Raw genomic sequence first — 23112 nt, 5'->3', positions numbered from 1 at the left:
AATTAGTTCCGTGTGATTGAACTCTCGAAGTTAAATTTATGCAATATGAAATCTTGGTCCATTTTTATTAAGATTTGGTTTTGCCTGTATTTGGCTAAAACAAATTGTGACGAGAAGAATTAGAAAAGAAAATATACTTTTAAGCCAAAAGCCTATAATAAAAACAAGATTCAGGGTTTGTTTTCCTTTTTTTTTTTTTTTTCCATCTCTTGGTATTTTTATATAAATCAAGATTCATTTTGTTAAAAGGTAATAGTCCCAAAGTGGAAATATTCTCACATATATTTATAATTCAAATGTTCCTTCTCTTTTGCTTTAAATCCAAGCACATTTAATTTCTGCATTGGAAAAAACTGAATTTCACCTTATTGCATTAGGATGGCAAATAAATGCATGATCTCAAATGAGGTACATGGTATATTTAAACCTTGGGATTTTAAAAATATCTGTCTTGGGTACACATCAAGTGCAGGAAGGTATATATTTAAATATTGGGATCAGTAAAGGAATTAATTTTTAAAAACCTTGTGGCAAAGGTCCATGTTTTCATTTCTCTGAAACACTGTTGGGTGTGACTAGTAATATAGATATATAATTCCAGTGCCACTATCTTAGAGAATAGACACCGTCTTCTCCTACAAGAATACCGTTATTTGGGACATGTGAGATGAGATATAATTTATGGCAATTCAGAATTTTTTAAAAATCATACATATTCAGTAATAGTGGGTAAAAATTAACTCCAATGATTTTTTTATTTATTTGTGCTTTGGGATACACTACACAGTTCCATAATGGTAGATAAACAAGAAAAAATAATATTTATCAGGTATCGGAAATAAAAAGATATAAACGTAAAATAAGTGTGAATTTTCAGTGGAAAATATAAACATGGGTTTACTAATACTAGTAAATATAGGAAAGTTTGTGGGGCAAGTCAGGTATAGCTAAAAATGTTGGTATACAGAATCTAGAGAATTTAATTTTTTTTAGCCATGGTGTCGAAATGACTCAATGGGCTACCTTGTGAGAGAAATCACTTAATTTCACTTTATTCTTTGTTTTGGCTATAAATGTAACAATAATTGGTATGGTAATGTAGGGAAGAGTAGTGGGAAAAAATCCTGGGTTCAAATCTCAACTTTACCACTCATTAGACAGCAGCATACTCATTAACTTCTCGGAGCCTCAGTTACTCATGCAAAAAATGAATTCAAGAAAAGCTACCTCTGAAGTTGCTATAAGAATTCAAAGAGATACCAAGATATCTACAGTACTCAGCACACTGAAGCAGCTCAGTTAAAGCTGCTGTGATTGTTATTATTAGTACCTGTGTCGTGTTGCCGTGTTTTTATTACTGTACAGTTTGGAAGATTAAACGTGACAGGACATTGAAAAAATATAAGATCCCCTTCTTCATGATTTTGACCAAATTATTAGTGAGGCTTTTTAGGAAAAGAAAAAGCAATGGTGAGCCAGGCGCAGTGGCTCATGCCTGTAATCCCAGCACTTTGGGAGGCTGAAGTGGGTGGATCATGAGGTCAGGAGTTCAAGACCAGCCTGGCCAACATGGTGAAACCCCGTTTCCATGAAAAGACAAAAATTGGTGGGACTGGTGGCAGGCACCTGTAATCCCAGCTACTGAGGAAGCTGGGGCAGGATAATCGCTTGAACCTGGGAGGAGGGGGTTGCAGTGAGCCGAGATAATGCCACTGCACTCCAACCTGGGTGACAAGCAGGAGACTCCGTCTCAAAAAAAAAAAAGCAATGGTGGGCACTGGATAAAAACAGAGTCAGAAAAGGACAGATAAATATCACCTATGAGACAAAATAAAATATGCCCATAAAAGATGCTACAAAGATAATTCAGAACCCAGTACCAAGGTTACAGCATGGAAGGAACAGTAAAGTACAGGTGACCTCAGCATGGAAGCACGCAGAGCGACGACACGGCTCTGACTCGTGTGAGTTTCAGGTGACACTATGTTGACAAAGCAACACCTTCCTGCACTTGATGTGGACCCAAGATAGGTATTTTAATATCAAAAATTGACACAGATTATTTACATACAAACCATGTGGCAAAACCACAGACTATCATCTGGAAACATGGCAGAACTGAAGAATCCCATAAATAATGACTGGGGAAAAAAAGAGAGCAAGAAATACCTTGACATGTTTTATTGTCGTCTAGCTGGAATCCATCTGGGCAAGTACAATCATAGGACCCCGCAGTATTAATGCAGTCTCCTCTCTGGCAAACACTCTTGTCCTCCAAGCATTCGTTGATATCTAAAAACCAATTTAAAAAATTTTAAAGACTAAATAAATCACATATCAGAAAAGTAGACATTTCTCTTACATGTAAAGGTGCACTAATTTACATCATTTATAATATATAATTTTAAATACATGACAACTTAAAAACATTTTTTTAAATAAAGCATTTTAAAAGGTGTTTTGCTTTGAACAAGAGATGAAACTTTTTTTTTTTTTGAGACAGAGTCTTGCCCTGTCACCCACGCTGGAGTGCAGTGGTGCTATCTCGGCTCACTGCAACCTCCACCTCCCAGGTTCAAGTGATTCTCATGCCTCAGCCTCCTCAGTAGCTGAGATTACAGACGCCCATCAACACGCCCAGCTAATTTTTGTATTTTTAGTAGACATGGGGTTTCACCATGTTGGCCAGTCTGGTCTTGAACTCCTGACCTCAAGTGATCCACCCACCTCAGCCTCCCAAAGTGTTGAGATCACAGGCATAAGCCACCACACCTGGCCAAGAAATGGAACTTTTAAACATCAATGAAATTAAATGGAAGAGGAATAGTCAAAATTCTGAAGCAATTAATAATTTACTTGATTATGTTGTTGGTGATGATAAAGACTTAAAACATTTCAAAAATACTTATTAAGTATATCTTGAGCAACATTTGATCTACTTATACAAGCTCCTGTATTATGCATTATAGAAAATATTTAAAAGTTTTCAGCATGGTCTTTGTTCCCAAAGAGAAATGTCTGTTCAAATAAACAAACTATACTGTATTATTAACAATAAAATAAACAAATGATATTGTATTAAACACAAAACATTACATTGTTTTATAAGTCCAAACCAATTTAACACAAGAATTGTCACAAAATATAATTATCTGACAAAATGATAGCATCAACTTTAGGGGTCATATGCATTTAGACAAAGAGTATCACAAAGTTTAAAATAAAACTTTTGCGTAACAGAAGCATATTTGTAAATTTACTTATAGTAAATTTCACACTAGGGTTGAAGATGGGGGAGTTGGAAGAGAAGGGACTTTTGAACAGAAGGAGAACAGCAAAATAAAAAACCTAGTTTAAGTCACTTAAGTCAGCAGCTGTAACAAACAGGTTTGAGGTAGCCTGGATTTTAAAAAACATTTAAAAATGTTAAAAAATTTCACAGCAAATGTGCAACCCACAGTGGTATATGTAACCAATAATGAGCTTTGACTGTGAGAATGAAAGACAATTAATGACCCCCCTTCACCGCATGAACGCGGGCAGATCTTTCTCGAGGGCTGCTGATTACCATGTTTACCCCTAGTCAAAGCTCATTATTCCTAACGTACTCCATGAGCCCCTCTTCTGTTGTGTCTGTGAGGATTTAAGTTATTAGCAATGAAGAAAGCTAAGGAACAAAACCTTCTTTGTTTTCTCAGAATTTGGCATTTTATGGCGTTTCTTGCAAATAATTATAATTGCTGCCAAAATATGAGCGATTTCAGGAAGAAGTGAATATGGAGACTGTTGCCATCTGTCTAATACGCCCCGCTGTCTGGTTCAAGTACGGTGATACCGAATTTCATTCTTCTCCTAGAATCCAATCAACCAATTAACTGGCTTCTGTCCTATTCACAGGGCAAACCAAAGAGAAATAAGAGAGTGCCTTATCACTTCTTTCTATCAAATAAAAACAGGTTATTATAATGACTGTTCACCCAGAATTAAAATGCTTCCAGGTACTGACCCTAAAACATAAAACACAGGTGATGTGAATTTGTCTCAACTAAGGCAGGTTCTCAATTTTTTCTTTAATGTGTTTTTCTAACTTTACTGAAGTATAATGTACATAAATTCATCTGCTTAAGAGTCAGCTCAATGAGTTTTTTTTTTTTTTTTTTTTTTTTTTGAGACGGAGTCTCGCTCTGTCACCCAGGCTGGAGTGCAGTGGCGTGATCTCAGCTCACTGCAAGCTCTGCCTCCCGGGTTCACGCTGTTCTCCTGCCTCAGCCTCCCAAGTAGCTGAGACTACAGGCGCCCACCACCACGCCCAGCTAATTTTTTTGTATTTTCAGTAGAGACGGGGTTTCACCGTGTTAGCCAGGATGGTCTCCATCTCCTGACCTCACGATCCTCCCACCTCGGCCTCCCAAAGTGCTGGGATTACAGGCGTGAACCACCGTGCCCGGCCAGCTCAATGAGTTTTGACAAATGTATACACATCCTTGTGACCACCATCCCAATCAAGGAATAGGCATTTCCATCTCCAACACATTCCCTCTCACTCCTTTTGCGCTTGGGGGCTTCTTCCTCTCGGCAAAATAGTTTTGAGATTCACCCACGTTGTTGTGTGTATCAGTAGTTGTCTGTCTTTATTGCTGGGCAGAATTCCCTTGGATGAATGCACCATAATTTGTTTACTCATTCACCTTTTGATGAGCATTTTGGGTTGCTTTCATTTGGGCCATTGTGAATAAGGTTTCTATAAACATTTCTAGAATCATAAGTCTTTGTGTGAACATATGCTTTTACCTTTTCTGAGTAAATACCCAGGAAAAGGATGCATGGGTCATGGAATAGGGTTATATTTAAGTTTTGAACAACTGTTACCTAAAATGGCTGTAGCAATTACATTCCCACAGGAAACGTATGAGAACTCCGATTGTTCCACATTTACTCTGATAGCTCTACAACTATTTTAATGGGTGCAAAGTAGACAATCAGTTTTTTTTTCTTTTGTTTTGGAGATGGAGTCTCGCTCTGTTGCCAGGCTAGAGTGCAGCGGTGTATCTCGGCTCACTGCAACCTCTGCCTCCGGGGTTCAAGCAATTCTCCTGCCTCAGCCTCGCAAGTAGCTGGGATTACAGGCGCCCGCCACCACGCCCAACTAATTTTTGTATTTTTAGTAGAGATGGGGTTTCACCATGTTGGCCAGAACGGTCTCAATCCCTTAACCTCGTGATCCGTCTGCCTCGGCCTCCCAAAGTGCTGGGATTACAGGCGTGAGCCACCATGCCCGGCTCTGTTCATGCTACTTTAAAGTAATTTGATTCTCATTTATTTTCCAAAATCTAAGACAAAAAATGAATGTGAGGGAAAAGAGCATTAAGTGTTTATAAATAATTATATACATTAGAAAGCTGAGCATATGTTAGAGTTAGGTTTAGTGTAATTTTTTTTTCTTTGGCAAAGCCTTTATCTGTCTTCAAAGCAATAAAAAGGTTGAACACTAAGAGAGCCCAATATGGTACTGTTTCATACCACCACCTGAGGTAGTGCGAAAATATATGTTTCCTAGAAGTAGAGTAACAGGTTTTAAGGGCAGGAACAGTGAATCACTGTCATCTTTCTACCAAGACTGAGCTTGCTGGTGTCACCAACTACTTCCAGCTTGCTAAAAATCCCATGGTTAACTTTTGGTCCTTCTGTTACCTAGCAATAACATTTGACACAATTCATCACTCCCTCCTCCTTGAAATACTTTCTTCTCTTGGATTCTGGGTTTTCCCCTTCGTCATTTGCCACTTTTCCCTCAATCTCCTTTGCTGGTTCTTACCCATTTCCTCACTTCTGAATGTTGGAGGGCCCGGGATTTCTCTCTCTTCCAGCTATATTCATTCCCAATCAATTTCATGGCCTGGAACTCACCCCTAAATTCCAAATGCATAGATCCAATTGGCTTTCAGATCTCTTCCTTTGATTATTCATCTTGGGCATCGAAAATGGAAAGTGCCCACGTGGTGCCCCTCATGTCTCCACACGGCTGGTTCCTCGGGCATCCGCATCTGCTATTCCTCTGAACTGAATGCTCTACCCATAAATGATTAAATGTTATCATCCCAGGGAGGCCTCTACTTGCCTATTTAAAATCACCACCCTCCCTCAACACTCCCCATATACTCCACTCTATTTTTTCTGTAAAATGTATTGCCATTTAACGAACTATATATTTTACTTATTTATCATACATAAATATTTTGAGACATAGTCTTGCTCTGTTGCCCAGGCTGGAGTGCAATGGCACAATCTTGGCTCATTGCAACCTCCGCCTCCTGGGTTCAAGTGATTTTTCTGCCTCAGCCTCCTGACTAGCTGGGACTATAGGCATGAGCCACCACGCCCAGCTAATTTTTTTAAATTTAAATTTTTATTTTATTTTATTTTTATTTATTTATTTTTTTAATTTTTATTTTTTTTGAGACAGAGTCTCGCTCTGTTGCCCGGGCTGGAGTGCAGTGGCCGGGTCTCCGCTCACTGCAAGCTCTGCCTTCCAGGTTCATGCCATTCTCCTGCCTCAGCCTCCCGAGTAGCTGGGACTACAGGTGCCCGCCACCTCGCCCGGCTAGTTTTTGGTATTTTTTAGTACAGACGGGGTTTCACCGTGTTAGCCAGGATGGTCTCGATCTCCTGACCTCGTGATCCGCTTGTCTCGGCCTCCCAAAGAGCTGGGATTACAGGCTTGAGCCACCGCGCCCGGGCTATTTTTATTTTTATTTTTAGTAGAGATGGGGTTCCACCATGTTGGCTAGGATGGTCTCCATCTCCAGACCTCGTGATCCACCCGCCTCGGAATTCCCAAAGTGCTGGGATTATTGGCGTGAGCCACCGCGCCTGGCCATTTATTGTATTGTTTTGTTATCTCCCACACTACAATGTAAGCTACACAAGGGAAGGAATTTCTGTTTGGTTTATTGCACTATGCCTAGAACAGTGCCTGGCACAAGTTCCACACTAAATAAGTATTTGAACGAATGCATAAGTGAATGTATGAATGACTCTGATTTGGAAAGAAATACCAGAAAGAAATACTATCCCACCTTTCCACCTTTTTAAAATTTTGTCCACAAATAAATGACCAAGAACAAAGGGCACAGAGGGAAAAGGAAAGACATCGTAAGTAATGAGTCATCTCAGCTTTGTAAGGGACTGAAGGGAGCAACCTTAGTGAGGAAAAGTTAAGGCAGACACAAGATTAAAGACTGTGCTTGGAGGGAACAAGTCACAGGCAGAGCCTTTGAAAGCTGAGATGCTCAAGACCCCTAAGAATGAGGACAATTGAGGCACCCTCATTATCACAGAATGAGTGGCTACCAAGCATGCTGGAGTCGGTAGCGCACAGAAGTAGGCACAACACTTGGGATTCTGATGCTACGAGGAGGCCAGCAGGATGACAGGACAATACCGTCAGAAAACAAGGTCTTTGCCAGAGCTATTAGGGGAAAATTACACATGTAAACATAAAAGCCAACAAGAAAGATGACTCTTCCTTGCACAGCTGTGAGAGGCATGTGAACGATCACAACTTAGTTAATTATGGCTAAATATCACTGGGGAGGGTCAGAAACATTGCTAGCTGGGAATTAGCAGGCTGAAGTGCTAACATGGTTTCAGAGGGAGCTCTAAATTAGTTGGATGGACTCTAGTCCTATTTATAACCCAGTATACTAGGGAAACTAGTCCTGACTTTAAAGAAAAAGGCCTGATTATATATTCCAAAAGAAGCTTTCTTATGGAACATAATCATATCTCATATACATGAATAACGAAGAACAAGTTCGCTAAAATTTTTTGTGTGACTTTTCATGAAATGGATGTTTTTGGAATAAAAACCTTAAACTTCTGTTAAGATGCTTACACATTAAAAGAGGCAAAGCAGAGGAACACGCCCTCCGATGAACATGAGTTACACAAGACTTAATCAGCGGTGCAGTTCCTTCTTGGCTTGGCCAGGAATCAGGACAGAAGAGATGCGGATGGTCGGTTTATGTTTTCAGTGCCCTAGCACAGGGGTCCTCAATCCCTGGGCCATGGACTGGTACGGGTCCGTGGCCTGTTAGGAACCGGGTTGCACTGCAGGAGGTGAGCAGCAAGGAGGGAGCATTACCACCCGAGCTCCACCTCCTGAGAGATCAGCAGCTGCATTCCATTCTTACAGGAGGGTGAACCCTCTTGTGAACTGCGCATGTGAGGGATCTAGGTTGCATGCTCCTCATGAGTATCTAACTAATGCCTGACGATCTGAGGAGGGACGGTTTCATCCTGAAGCCACCCCCTCACCCCATCCAGGGAACTGTCTTCCACAAAACTGGTGCCAAAAAAGTTGGGGACCACTGCCCTAGCATATACCTTACCAGTTATTTAGTTCTAGAATAGATTCTTCCATAAATGGCTCCGTCCAACATGACCGACCCTCCCACCTTGGGATGCCACTACCTTGAATCATTATCATTTACCCACATATTAGAGAGTTCCCAAAACACAACTTTTTCATACATAGTCATACCTTACATTATCACTTATCTGACCTATTTCTCAACAGGAGTGTGTGTGTGTGTGTGTGTATATATATGTGTGTGTGTGTATATATATATTATTTTTTTGAGACAGTCTCGCTCTGTCACACCCAGGCTGGTGCAGTGGTATTATCTCAGCTCTCTGCAACTTCCGCCTCCCTGGTTCAGGCCACTCTCCTGCCTTAGCCTCCTGAGTAGTTGGGATTATAGACGCCCATATCATGCCTGGCTAATTTTCTTTTCCTTCTTTCTTTTTTTTTTTTTTTGAGACAGAGTCTTACTCTGTCACCAGGCTGGAGTGCAGTGGTGCGATCTCGGCTCACTGCAACCTCCGCCTCCCGGGTTCAAGCAATTCTCTTGGCTCGGCCTCCTGAGTAGCGCGGACTACAGGTGTGCACCACCACGCCCAGCTAATATTTGCATTTTTTTTAGTAGAGATGGGGTTTCAGCATGTTGGCCAGGCTGGTCTCTAGGTCCTGACCTCAGGTGATCCGCCCACCTCGGCCTCCCAAAGAGCTGAGATTACAGGCGTGAGCCACCACGTCCGGCCCTAATAGGTATATTGATTACAACTTTTCATTGGCGTTATTAACTCTTTGAGGAACATGATCACCTTAGGATAAAATCTTAGAAGTTGATTTACTGATTCATTAACAGTATACACTTTAAGGCCTTTAAAACACTGCCAAAATCGCCTTCCCGAGGGTTGGCTCATTTTACACTCCCAGCAGCAGGAGGATATGGGGACTCAGCCACTTGTGACTGCTTGTACCAAGTTCTCTGGTCAGGAATGCAGATGCTGTAAACGACAATGGATCTTTCCAATCAACTGGACCGGTAGTGAAAAAGGATTTAGGGCTGCTGAAATACATGTCATGAAACCATTCACCAACAGGCTCATCCACTTCTCTCAAAGGTGGGATTCAGACCCTCCTTCAAAAACTTGGACCCTGCATGGGAGACACCACCCTGCCAACACTCCTATTTCTGGTTTCACAACTGACAGGCTCTAAATGCAGGGAAGCCCCAGGTGGGCTGGGGAAAAGCTTGTTACTTAGGCGGATAATGAACACAGAGCAAGGTCACAAGGGACAGACTGGTGGTAAAAGTGAAAAAGAAGTCCGCTGGGAGAAGATATTCCCCTCTCCATAAGCAGGCCTGGTTCAGGCATCCAACCACTGCAGAGAGCCTCTTAGCCAAACAAGTAGTGGAAGTGGTTGATGACTGCATGATGCTGGACACGTGGGATATCTTTCAGAAATATTTTATGCAAAAAGCCAAAAACTGAATTGACGTTTGGCTCTGAAAAACCTTCTAACTACCTGGAAACTGAAGTTGTATTTACTTATTTGGAACATTTGGAAATTGGTTCTGCATAAATAAGGTGTTGCAGTTCAGAACTATACACCCAGGATAAACCATCTATAGCTGATAAAGGTAAACTGATGCTTTTATGCCTTTGGCTGGCACAAGTCTAAAAGACAGCTCCAAGCAGTGCAAAGAAAATCTGGACTCTACTCCCTTCTTTGAATTATTTGTGTGACCCCGGGGAAGACACTGTGCAGGGACCTAATGTCTTCACTATGAAATCAAGAGATTGGGCTCAAAGGATCAAGGCTGAGAAGATGCCCAGATTTCCCTCCAATCTGGGCATTTTATGATTCTGAAATCAGGAGCAATTCTTACCTTCACAGTGGTCTCCAAGCCCAGACGCTCTGTAACCCTGGTCACATACACACTGAAAAGAGCCCTCAGTGTTCCTGCACTGCCCATGAGCACAGAGATGACGGTGCTGGCATTCATCAATGTCTATGAGCAAGAGAATACAAACAAACTGTAGAAGTGGTGCTTCAAAAACATTTTCAATCAGTCTCAATTGGATCAGTGTAAATTCTAGAAAGACAATGTTGATACAAGTAATGACCATCATATATTGTCGCTTTTGTAATACTATCTCAGGAGACTTTTTTGCTTATCGAATATTCAGAGTATACATGAAGACATGGATATTGTTTCTTTATAAAACAATTGGCCTTATACAGTGTGGATTCTGTTCTTAAATAAGAAATGGTGTTTCCTCTCAAGAAGTCTGGACACTTGTGGTTGACACAGGTGGGATCATAATATCTTCAAGTTCAGGAATCACATACTTATTGGGAAGTGAAGTATTTCTGTGCAAAATTCAATGAAATATTTCTTTAAAAGGTCTAAGGTCAACCCCAGCAAATCCAGAATCCTCACTATCACCTGTAGGAACAGAACATATTTTGCAAACTTTATCTCTAAGGGGGACATTATTACAGTTTCACTGAGAAGTCTTCTTTAGTGATTTTTTTAAAAGGCAAACATTTTTCAACACTAAATACAAAAAATCAAGGTTATTAACATTCCACAGCATAAAGCAGCCCGAAATAATGACTTTCTAATTGCTGAAATCCAAGCATATAAAACCTTTAAATTAATTTACATGTTTAAATGGAAATTACCTTCTGTAGTAAAGAATTACACAGAGAGCAATAATTTTTCTTCCTAATACTAATGCCTAGCCATTGATAGCTAATACCATAGGTTTTCAAATTTAATTGTCTTCCATCTTGTTTTATTGACTTTCCTAATTTATGTTTAAGTCCCTGGCTTTCTGGCACTATAATGCAATTATCTAGGTAATTTTTAAAAGGTACACTCATTTGATTGAGGGTACATTTTTTCAGATCAGGTGCTTTAAGCTGAAGTTTCAGTAGTTCATGTTACTACATTCTTACCTTCACACTGATCTTTAGCTGCCGACAGCTGGTACCCCTGCCCACAGGTGCACCTGAAGGAGCCCTCGGTATTTTTGCACTGCCCGTTTACACATAGATTCCCTTGCTGACATTCATCAATATCTGCAAACACAACAATGGCAATCTTTCTGAAAAAGGGACTACCCAGGAGAATGCAGTGCTCCCTGCAATGCATTCTGGGGTTAGTGTTACAAAAATAATAGTAGTACTTATGTCTGGCACTACACACTTTAGTATGTATCACTCCACCTATGCTGTTGTATCAACCTCAGTATACTGAACTATAGAACAGAAGTAACTACAAGTAGACAATAAATCAGTAAGCTACTTATAATAATCATACTCCTCACCATCAATGTCTTGGAATACAACATGAAATATTTTAGAGTTGCAAACAGAAGGCAGAACCTGATACAATATAATGGCGCTTAGACAATTTGTAGACCTGTTTAGTTTCATGAAAGAAGTCAGAAGTAAAACTCTACTAGGAATTTGAAAAACAAAACCAAAAACATAAGCAGTTATGGAAGGAAACAGATAATTCTACTTTATCTAGAAGCTGAACTATAAGGCCAAACAGTTGTATAAAGAACTCTGGATCATTTTCAAAGTAACAAGGAAAGCCAAGAGAAATGGTAGTATTATGACGACTACTGAATACCAAAAGAGAAAGTGATAAGTGAGGATTTTTAAACATTCTTTGACTGAAGATAAAACCACTAACTAAGAAAGAATATAATTCTTAATGAGTGTCCTAGAAAATGTCATGTATGCGAAGTTATACAACTGAAGTAAAGGACTGGCTTCATCAATAATTTGAACACGTCTGGTAAGAGTGGAGTTTTCCAGATGTTTTTGTTTGGCCATTACATTGGTCTGACCTAAGCAGATAATGCTGTCTTGCCTTGTCAGTGCAAATACAACCTCAGAATGTTCTGCTGAACGACTAGCCAACTTGCAAGAGTCTATGATTATTAAAACATGGTAGGTACAACCAATCTTCATCACCTACATGAGAGGTTTGTTGTGAAGATTACCGAAGGGAACAGATATAAAACACAAAAGCCCTGTACTCACAGGGGGAGAAAGGAGCCCTGATCTAAAAGGAGTAATAGAGTAATTAAAAAAAGGGGGATTTTAAAAAAATCATGTCCTATAGATCAACGTATGACTGTTGTTTTCTTCAAATTTTCTTATTTAAAATGCATCTAAAAGTGTTTGTCAGGAAAACTCAATTAACTGTATAGGCCTTTCACTCAAGTATTATTGACAATTACCTGTTTACCCTGAGCAAAGTTTCATTTCTTTTTTTTTTTTTGAGCTGGAGTCTCACTCTGTCACCAAGCTGGAGTGAGTGCAGTGGCGCTATCTCGGCTCACTGCAACCTCTGCCTCCCAGGTTCAAGCGATTCTCCTGCCTCAGCCTCCTGTCCAGCTCATTTTTGTATTTTTAGTAGAGAGGGAGTTTCACCATTGTTGACCAGGATGGTCTTGATCTCTTGACCTCATGATCCACCTGCCTCATTCTCCCAAAGTGATGGGATTACAGGTGTGAGTCACTGCACCCAGCTAATTTTTGTATTTTTAGTGGAGACAGGGTTTTGCCATGTTGGCCAGGATGGTCTCGATCTCTTGACCTCGTGATCTGCCTGCCTCAGTCTCCCAAAGTGTTGGGATTACAGGCATTAGCCATCACGCCTGGCCGCAAAGTTTCATTTCTTAACCTGTAATGGGGCATTAACTTTTTAAATTTATCCAGATATAAGCAAGGTATCAGGTTATCCCTTCCTGAAATCGTTGAAATTGCTATTGAAATATTGAAACAGTTTCCTGAAATAGGGCTCACACAAAGTATTAATGTAATTGGAGTTCAAACATTTGTTTCTTATTTTCTTTAATATTTCATAGCAATTACTTTAGTTGATTAAAAACTTTTATTTTACCAATTGTGTTATTGGTCTCTTTTACTTATAAATAATTCCTGGCTGCCAATATTGCCTGTCCATAGAGAAATTAAACAAGGTAGTTTTCATTTTAAAGATTATTTTATACCTTTCAGACACTCTAAGTCTCTTAGCTGTAGGAATGGTTGCCAGCAAAGATCAGCCTATGTCACTATTTTCTTTTAGCACATTCTATAAAATACTTGGGATGTCAGTTCACGAACTGAAGACCAACAATAGCTCTCGTAGCTGGCTGGATGTCTCACATAACATCTGACAACATTTTTAGTGCTTTGGACTCTTTTTGACTTTCTCATAGAAGACAACAAATTACGCAGTCCCATGTGAAGATGTCTGCAGCAGAGATAGACCCTCCATTCCAAGGACTGTCAGGGTATGCCAGACATCTTACATAACTGACTCATTTATGTTGCTAAGAATGTCAGGAGTAATTCATGACAAGTAATGACACATACACTTGGAATAACTTGAGGCAACACAGTGATCTTGAACAAGGTGATCTTTGGGTCTTTAAAATGACCAAAGGGAACAAAGATAGATTAATTCTAGGGATAAAAATATTTTTATTTTCTAATGAGGGATAACATTTCTGAGCCAAAAGAAAGCTTTCTAATAAAATACGCATGCCAGACAAATGTCTTCTTTCTTTTGTGCCAAGAATATCACACATCCCTGACATGTGAATGTACACCTGACATTATGTGATGACCAGAGCCTTTCAACTCTGTGTTCTTCTTCCCAAAAACCCATGACCCCAGTTTAATCATGAGAAAAACATCAGACGGATCCAGAGTGGGGAAAAGCTACAGGATTCTGGCCTATACTCTTTAAGACAGATAAGATCACGAAAACTAGGGAAAGATTCATTAGGGAGACAAGTAAATGCAATGTAGTATCCTGGACTGGATCCTGGAACAGAAAGAGGATGTGATTGGAAAACTTGTGAAATCCAAATAAAGTCTCGAGTTTAGTGACAAGGCCGGGCATGGTGGCTCATGCTTATAATCCCAGCACTTTGGGAGGCTGAAGTGGGTGGATCACAAGGTCAGGAGACCATCCTGGCTAACATGGTGAAACCCCATCTCTACTAAAAATACAAAAATTAGCCAGGTGTGGTGGCACGTGCCTGTAGTCCCAGCAACCCGGGAGGCTGAAGCAGGAGAATCGCTTGAACCCGGGAGGCAGAGGTTGCAATGAGCTGAGATTGCGCCATTGCATTCCAGCCTGGGCGACATAGTGAGACTCCATCTCAATAAATAAGGCAGTACATCAGATCCTAGCTCTGACATGTAGAAGCTGTGTGAGCTTTCTCATCTGCTAAAAAAAAAAAAAAAAAGAAAAAAAGAAAAAAAAGGAGCAGGGGGAACAATAATGCTTCCTCCTAGAGCTGATATGAGGATTGCATGAAATAATACAGGGACAGAGATCAAGTGGGAAGAATGAGTTAATGCATTCCAGACTGCAATGAGAGTAGAGGGCAAGGTTAAATGCCAAGTGGAAGTAATAGCCCTTTCTCACCTCTAAGCTTTGGCATGTGTTATTTCCTCTGCCTGCCAAGTTTTACTCCCCTTTGTATTCAATACTTCAAGACCAAGTTCAAATAGCAATACCTTTGTGAAGCTTTCCCAGAAGCACACAAGCAGAGTTAGCCACACACTTTTTGGCTTTAACAAAACTTTGTTTATGCCTCTCATTTAGCAAACACCACCACCACCATGTCATGCTCTGCCCCTGCATTAATTCATTCTCTCTACGTAATCTCTGTCCCTGTATTACTTCATGCAATCCTCATATCAACTCTTAACAGGTACCATTATTGTTCCCTTTTATTTGTAGATGAGAAAAAGTAAGGCTTAGTGAAGTAAGATACCATAACTTATCCAAGCTCACACAGCTTCTATGCATCAGGACTAGGATCTGATATACTGCCTTAAAAAAAAACTAAATACTAGACTTTAATATATAATATAATCCTGGATATTAGATAGCCATTAGTTGTCTTGTCTCCCCAACCAATCTTTCCCAGGCTCAGCTGGGATGGCAATGGCCAAGAGCAAGACAGTGGTAGTGAGTCATTCATTCAACATGTGCCTACTTTGAGCATCCCATTAGAGAGTCCGATTCTCTAATTTTAGGGATGACACAATGTCTGGAAACCTGAGATTATTCACCCAAGGTCATACCATGAACCACTGGAAGAGCCACATCAGGTAAGCAGTGAGGAAGAAGATGAATATGAAAGGCAGGATAATCTTGAATAAGTACTTGGGTCCAAATCAGCACAGAATCTTCACAGGGCGGTTGTGACATTGATTTGGATCGGTCAGAGAATGCGACTGTGACAACTAAGTTTGGAATATGAAGGAGGAGGACAGATTACAAGAGTTTTTATCAACAAGCAGATTAAAAAAATTAGGCAGATTAGGATGAAAGAAGATAAAATGGCAGGATATGAAAATAAACTAGATATAGCAATCAAAGATGAACCATGACTCCTAAGGCTTGAGATCCTCATTCACCACTGATCCGCTGTATGGGGGAAGAAATAATACCTTTCAGATGCTTCTCGTATTTAATTTGGTCTGAGGAGATGCCTGGCTTAAGAAGTCAGTAGGAAACTGTGAATGTGAGCCAAAAGAGAAGGGACCAGGAGAAATGGAGGTGTGCCTACGTTAGATGTTCCACTAGGAGTGGCCAAGATCCACCGTTGCTCTGCTATATTACGGGAGCAAGGCATCAAATTCAGATGCCTGCACGTTCCCTACTGCCAGTGGAAGAGGCCTCAATTCTTACAGGATACCAGGGTGCCTACCATAGTGAGAAATTAATTATCACCCTAGATCCTTCACTTACATCAAGAAACTTAAGAAGAACATTTGTACTTATTTTCTCTTTTGCCCTTTGCTAGAACACACTTTTAGATGTAAAAGTAAGCAGAAAAGAAAAACCTCCACAGATTTGACCATAAGAAAAAAATTTTTTAAAATCTTAAAAAGAAAAATTAGGAAAGACTTAGAGAAATTACAAGAGTGTACCACCAAAAATGTATACGTAATGTACATACATTTATTATTATTATTATCATCATTGAGACTCTAGTTTGAGTCTTGCTCTGTCACTCAGGATGGAGTGCAGTGGCATGATCTCAGCTCACTGCAACCTCTGCTTCTTGGGTTCAAGTGATTCTTGTGCCTCAGTCTCCTGAGTAGCTTGGATTACAGGCGCATGCCACCAAGCCCGGCTAATTTTTGTATTTTTAGTAGAGACAGGGTTTCGCCATGTTGGCCAAGCTGGTCTCGAACTCCTGACTTCAGGTGATCCACCTGTCTTGGGCCTCCCAAAGTGCTATGCCCGGCCATGTGTACATACATTTATATATGTATTACATATAAAAAGAGTTCATATACATTGATTCAAAGAATAAAAAGCCTGACAAATGAGAAATGATATTAATGGAAATTTTAAAAAGAAATATAAATGTTAAATAAGTATATAAAATAAATGTTTAAAAATTAGAAGTGTTCAGAGAATTGCTAAAGGGAATGAGCATATAAAACAAATATTAAACCTTTTTAGAATTAAAATAAATATATATTTGAAATGAGAATGTTTTCCTGTAAAAATAGTAAAAAGACCACGATACAATATATGTATCAAAATATCACTCTGTACCCTATAAATATGTACAATATGGACAATTATTATATGCCAATTAAAAAAACAAAAACAAAACCAAATAGTAAAAAAAAAATTCAGAACATTTTTGCTGGGCGGGGTGGCTCACGCCTGTAATCCCAGCACTTTGGGAGGCTGATGCGGGCAGATCACAAGGTCAGGAGTTCGAGACCAGCCTGGACAATATGGTGAAACCTCGTTTCTACTAAAAATACAAAAATTAGCCAGGCATGATGGTGGGAGCCTGTAGTCCCAGCTACTTGGGAGGCTGAGGCAGGAGAATCGCTTGAACCTGGGAGGCAGAGGTTGCAGTGAGCCGAGATTGCACCACTGCACTAAAGCCTGGGTGACAGAGTGGGACTCTGTATATATATATAAAAAAAAGGCTGGGCGCAGTGGCTCAAGCCTGTAATCCCAGCACTTTGGGAGGCCGAGACGGGCGGATCACGAGGTCAGGAGATTGAGACCATCCTGGCTAACACGGCGAAACCCCGTCTCTGCTAAAAAATACAAAAAACTAGCCGGGCGAGGTGGCGGGCGCCTGTAGTCCCAGCTACTCGGGAGGCTGAGGCAGGAGAATGGCATGAACCCGGGAGGCGGAGCTTGCAGTGAGCTGAGATCCGGCCACTGCACTCCAGTCTGGGTGACAGAGCGAGACTCCAACTCAAAAAAAAAAAAAAAAAAACCAAAACATTTTACCCAATAACCATAATTCCACTTTTATGAATAAGGAAATAATTCTAAAGTTCAGACAAAAGTTTATTTTTAAAAGAGACCTGGCCGGATGCAGTGGCCCACGCCTGTAATCTCAGCAATTTGGGAGGCCGAGGTGGGCAGATCACCCGAGGTCAGGTATTCAAGACCAGCCTACCTAACATGGTGAAACCCCGTCTCTACTAAAAATACAAAAATTAGCTGGGCATGGTGGGAGGCACCTGTAATCCCAGCTACTCAGGAGGCTGAGGCAGGAGAATCGCTAGAACTCAGGAGGTGGAGATTGCAGTGAGTCGAGATCGCGCCACAGCACTCCAGCCTGCGGGGGGAGAGCAAGATTGCATCTCAAAAAAACACCAAAAACAAACAAACAAACAAAAATTAGTCAGGCGTGGTGGTGGGTGCCTGTAATCCCAGCTACTCGGGAGGCTGAGGCAGGAGAATCACTTGAACTTGGGAGGTGGAGGTTGCAGTGAGCCGAGATCGCGCCACTGCACTCCAGCCTGGGCAACAGAGTGAGACTTCAGCTCAAAAAAAAAAAAAAAAAAAAGAGACCTGTACCAGTTTTGCTCACTAATGAGAAGTTGAAAATTGTGATATGGCAATATTCTAGAATATTGCACAGCCTCTAAAAATAACATTTGAAAAAAAGTTATGAATGGAATGTAAAATGCTTATGGGAGGTATACTATTAAGTGGCAAAAAGCAAGATATAAAATTCTACATAGAACATCTTTTTTTTACAATATCCATGAAATATGAATATTTATTAATGAGATTATGTGAGATTCTTACTTTTTCTCTCTCTGTATTTGCTAAATTTTCTAAAATGAGTGTATATTGGTTTTTTTAATATCAACTTTATTCAGAAATAATTCACATGCTATACAATTCTATTTAAAATGTACAATTCAATGGTTTTTAATATATTCACAGAGTTGTGCAACTGTGTGAATTGCTTTTATAATGAGAAAAACAATTTAGATGAACAGATCTGTGGCTTACAGACACTCTGCAAAAATACATTGTTTCCCTTCATGTAAATAGATATGCTCTGTATTTAACCACAGTCAGGAGCCACTTTCAGCCAAGCCAACCAATATGTGCTCTGAGTCACTCGGTCAAAATAAACACAGGTAGCAGGGTTCCTTTTTCTAAGGCTAATTGCGCTAATCTATCTTTAAATGAAGTTTAAGTAAAAATAGGAAACTTGATGGCAGTATTTACCTTTACAGTGCTTGTGGTCCGGAGTCCGGGTATAGCCTTTGTGGCATGAACACATGTAGGAGCCTTCAAGGTTGGAACAATCACCATTTGTGCAGACGTTTGGTTCCAGGCACTCGTCCACATCTTGAAGAATGTTGCGTAATGGAAAGAACAAAAAAAGAAGAAAAAGAAAACATGGATAAAGTTAGATTTGGTTAGAAATGGAAACAGTAGACCTTCAGAAGACCAGGCAGATTCTTAAAGATAAACTTTCAAATTAGCCCACAAGAGAAAAAGCAGCTTGTTGTGAGCTAAATGGATGACGGTTCTATACATTAACTTACCTTCTGAAAGTAACTCAGAACCAAATATGCTCTATGAGTAAATTCAAGAAGTAAAGATGGCTTGTTGTAGGGGGGAGGAAGGAAGAGAGGGGAGATTTAGCGCAACGTGTCTACAAGAAAGAATTTTCCAAAGAACCAAAGACGGGTTGAGGTCTATTTTGGAAACTGATGAATTCAGTAGGATGGGAGAGTTTACAAAAGCAAAAGATATGACTCATGACCCAGAGAAATCACAGGGAAGTTTTAACAGAAAGGTAAAAAAGAGTCTAATAAAAAGCTCTAAAATGGCACTGAATTCATATGATAAAAACTAAGTAAGCTAAGGGACAAATACAAACCTACTGGGCAGTCTGAAGGTAGGGTACAGGCTGAAGAGGTAGATGATAACAGCACCTAATCTTTATCAAGCACTTGCTACATGTGGGCATTAAAAGCTTTACATACACCATCTCATTTAACTCGAACAAAATTCGTATGGGCCAATCATTTTATGGAGGAAGGAACTGAAGCTTAAAGAAGTTCAGTAACCAGCCCGAGACCACATAGAAAAGGGTGATTCTAAGATTTGAACCCAAGCCTGTCCTTTTAACCTGACTGTAAGTTTCCGTCACAGGCAAAGTTAAATCTAGTGATAGAAACAGTTAAAGAAAGAGAGAACGCATGAGTTGGGGTTTGTTTTTATTATTTGCTAACACAGCATTTATATTGAAAATCATCTACAATTTATTTCATTAAAAAATATTAAGTTCCTACTATATATAACTATTTTTCAAAAATAAGTATGTAAGTTCTGTGCTCCATTTGAATGGGCCTGGGTAGGTCCACTGTATGTCACAGTGACAGACACTAGGGAGGTATCAACAAGCAAAAACTTAAAGAGGAAAAACTTGAATCACAAAATGCTAAAACTATACATACAACGTCACAATTTAGGCTTAATCTTACAGGGGTCTATAACATAATCAAAGCATCTTAAACATAAGGCAGGCAAACGAGGAGGAAAAGACATGTGACAGCATCCATTTCACTTTTCAGTGCTCACTACACCACAAAAGCAGTAAAGTTTTCTCTTAAGGCAGTCACAAGCACACTGACAATACAAACCTAATCTTCAGCAATCCAGAGTCTAGATTGCATGCATTTGCATTGCATTAAGACTGGATTCTTTCTTACAATGGAATGCAGAAATGGAGGTGTACTAAAACATGGCAAACATATCTGTGAGTGTGCACCTGGGTGTGTTTCCTGAGCATATTGAGAAGAGCCAAGGAAATGGCATCGCCTAGGTGCTCTGTGTTGCTTTCACAAAATATCACTAATTATGGTGAACTGACTCTAGTCCACGACAACAAAAATAGCACTTCCAGACTGACTCATTAACCACCCTTTCCTTGGTTGTGGGAATCCACTTCTGTAAACACTGAAGGCAAACAACTTGAAAGAAGCAGCCAAGCATTGGAGCCAAAGTAAATAATGGGAATGAGCCTAGACACCAGGCATAGCGATTCCAGACAGCAACAGGAAAATGTCATGTTTAGTATCTGGTTTTGTTTCAAAAATGTTAGCAAGTTCAGAAATGTATGGATTGCTCTCTTTAATTATTCATGCACCAGGGAAAGTGATTTATAAGGCTGTAGAACGTAACAGCAAAATCAATTTCTAGGACCATACTTTCTCTAGGTAAAGTAAATCAACAGACAGTGCAGATTACCATTTAGGAGACACTTATAAAAATTCTATTTTTCTAGGCTACTCATGATTAATGATGAAGCAGAATGCCTTGAAATATCTAGGGTAGCCTGATGTGTTTATTCTTTCTTTTACTTATTATAGACATAATTGCATGGAACCAGAATTCTGTCAAGCCAATCACCGTAGATAAAACAGTTTGAATGGAAAGTACATGATCTTAATGAAACTATGCTCCTGAAAAAACAGCAAGACAATAAAATATCACTGAAGAATCTCTACAAAGAAGGAAGGTCTCCAGAGAGCAGCCACACATCAAACCACTTGGTGGACGCAGATGGTGTAAAATTAATTCAGCATTGTGTCGTTAGCCCAGATTTCTCTCCTAAACTGCAGAACCATGCATCCAGCTGGTCAGTGTACTGGACATCTCCTTGATGTCCTCCAGGTACCTCTGAGTCTTTATGGCCAAAACTGACCCCTCCCCTGTCTTTTCTTTATGTTATTTTCCATACCAATATCTAGTACTGTTATCTACTCAAATGCCCAAGTCAGAAACCTGGGAGTTATACCTTCTAGAGTCCTTACTTTTACTCTCCCTCTTTCCTCTCATTGTTTATTGCCCAGGAATACCAATCTGCCTTTCAAATCTCTCTCAAATCACCTACTTTCATTCTTTCTCACCTGAGTTACTGCCATAGTCTTTTCATTTCTTTTCTAAGACTTGGCTTCTCTCATCCATTATTCAGCTTGCAGACAGAATAAACCTTTTTCTAAAATACAAATCTGATAAATGGTGTTGGCTCCTCTACTTTAAAAACCTTCAATGGCTTTCAGTGTTCTTCAGTTTAGTCAAGGACACAAACTTGTAGGGCCCTGGGTGTAATGACAGCAGAAGCCTTGGCCCCCACCGTTCTAGCCTCCAACCCTTGGAAGATCTCCCATCAATGCCATAAGAAGTGCTATGCTTTGAAAAGGGTTTGTCCCTGCTAAAACTCATGTTGAGGCTTGGTTGTCAAGGTGGCGGCATAGGGAAGTGGTGCTTTTAAGGGGTGATTAGTTCATTAAGATAGATGAATGTCTTTCTCTCAAGACCGGGTTAGTTCTCGTGGGAATGAAATCGTTCCCAAGAGAGGGGATTGTTATAAAGTCAGGTTGCCTCTGTGTTTCGCTCTCTTTGCATGCGCTTGCTTCACCTCCCAGTTTACGAGCATATTAAGACGCAGTATAAGGCCCTCACCAGAAGTGGCCAACCGATCTTGAATTTGCCAGTCTGCAGAACCATGGGCTAAATAAATAAACCTCTCTTCTTCATATATGACCTAGTCTCAAGGTGTTCTGTTACAGCAACACAAAACGGGTTATGAAGGAGGGTGGTCCTTACCCATCCTGCCACCCACCCCATGGTTGTCCTATCCCTGCAGCAGAGGGAGGTGATTATGCCTCTGGTTTTCATGGTGGAGCTCAAAATTTGTCTTACTCTAAGATATGGTCTTACAGAATATTCGTATTACCCAAATTCTTCCAGCACATATACATGAGTTTAATAGGCCTTTGTGCTTTATCTGTTAGGAAACACCATAAAAAACAGTGTTGATAGAAAAATTGGTTCTAGCCAGGTATGGTGGCTCTTGCCTGTAATCCTAGAAACTCAGGAGGCTGAGGTGGGAGGACTGCTTGAGGACAAGAGTTTGAGACCAGTCTGGCCACTACAGCAAGCCCCTGTCTCCACACCCAAAAATTTTTTTTTTTTTTTTTTTTTTGAGATGGAGTCTCACTGTGTCACCCAGGCTGGAGTGTAGTGGCACCATCTCGGCTCGCTGCAAGCTCCACCTCCCGTGTTCACGCCATTCTCCTGCCTCAGCCTCCTGAGTAGCTGCGACTACAGGTGCCTGTTACCACACCCAGCTAATTTTTTGTATTTTTACTAGAGAGGGGGTTTACTAGAGACCATGTTAGCTGGATGGTCTCGATCTCCTGACCTTGTGATCTGCCCGCCTTGGCCTCCCAAAGTGCTGGGATTACCGGCATGAGCCACCGGGCCCAGCCTCCAGCTTCTTTTCTTTCGGGGGGGAAATTATAACATTACTCTCTCCGCATCCTCTGGTAACTGTCAATTCTCCACAATTTCACAGAGATGACTCCCAGCTGGCCAGTAATCCCACCTGGCTCATCGTCTCATTGCC

At 40.4% G+C, this 23112-nt stretch overlaps 1 protein-coding gene across 14 annotated transcripts in view; it reads right to left on the bottom strand.

Moving 5' to 3' along the window:
• Positions 1 to 23112, bottom strand: part of LTBP1 (latent transforming growth factor beta binding protein 1) — a 444991-nt gene that overhangs the window by 89803 nt on the left and 332076 nt on the right. For 13 of the 14 annotated variants that reach the window (XM_038006776.2, XM_038006780.2, XM_038006773.2 and 10 more), the window contains 4 exons: positions 18915 to 19037; positions 11315 to 11437; positions 10239 to 10361; positions 2170 to 2292 (listed from right to left, as the gene is read on the bottom strand). In XM_038006776.2, the coding sequence (XP_037862704.1) occupies positions 2170 to 2292; positions 10239 to 10361; positions 11315 to 11437; positions 18915 to 19037 (492 nt within the window). The remainder of the gene's footprint in view (positions 1 to 2169; positions 2293 to 10238; positions 10362 to 11314; positions 11438 to 18914; positions 19038 to 23112) is intronic. The other variant, XM_038006775.2, reaches the window with a different exon arrangement.

The sequence above is a fragment of the Chlorocebus sabaeus genome, chromosome 14 (genome assembly GCF_047675955.1).
Source record: "Chlorocebus sabaeus isolate Y175 chromosome 14, mChlSab1.0.hap1, whole genome shotgun sequence".
Classification (NCBI taxonomy): Eukaryota; Metazoa; Chordata; class Mammalia; order Primates; family Cercopithecidae; genus Chlorocebus; species Chlorocebus sabaeus.
The sequence above is the reverse complement of the archived record's forward strand: the minus strand, read 5'-3'. Positions and strand labels throughout refer to the sequence as shown.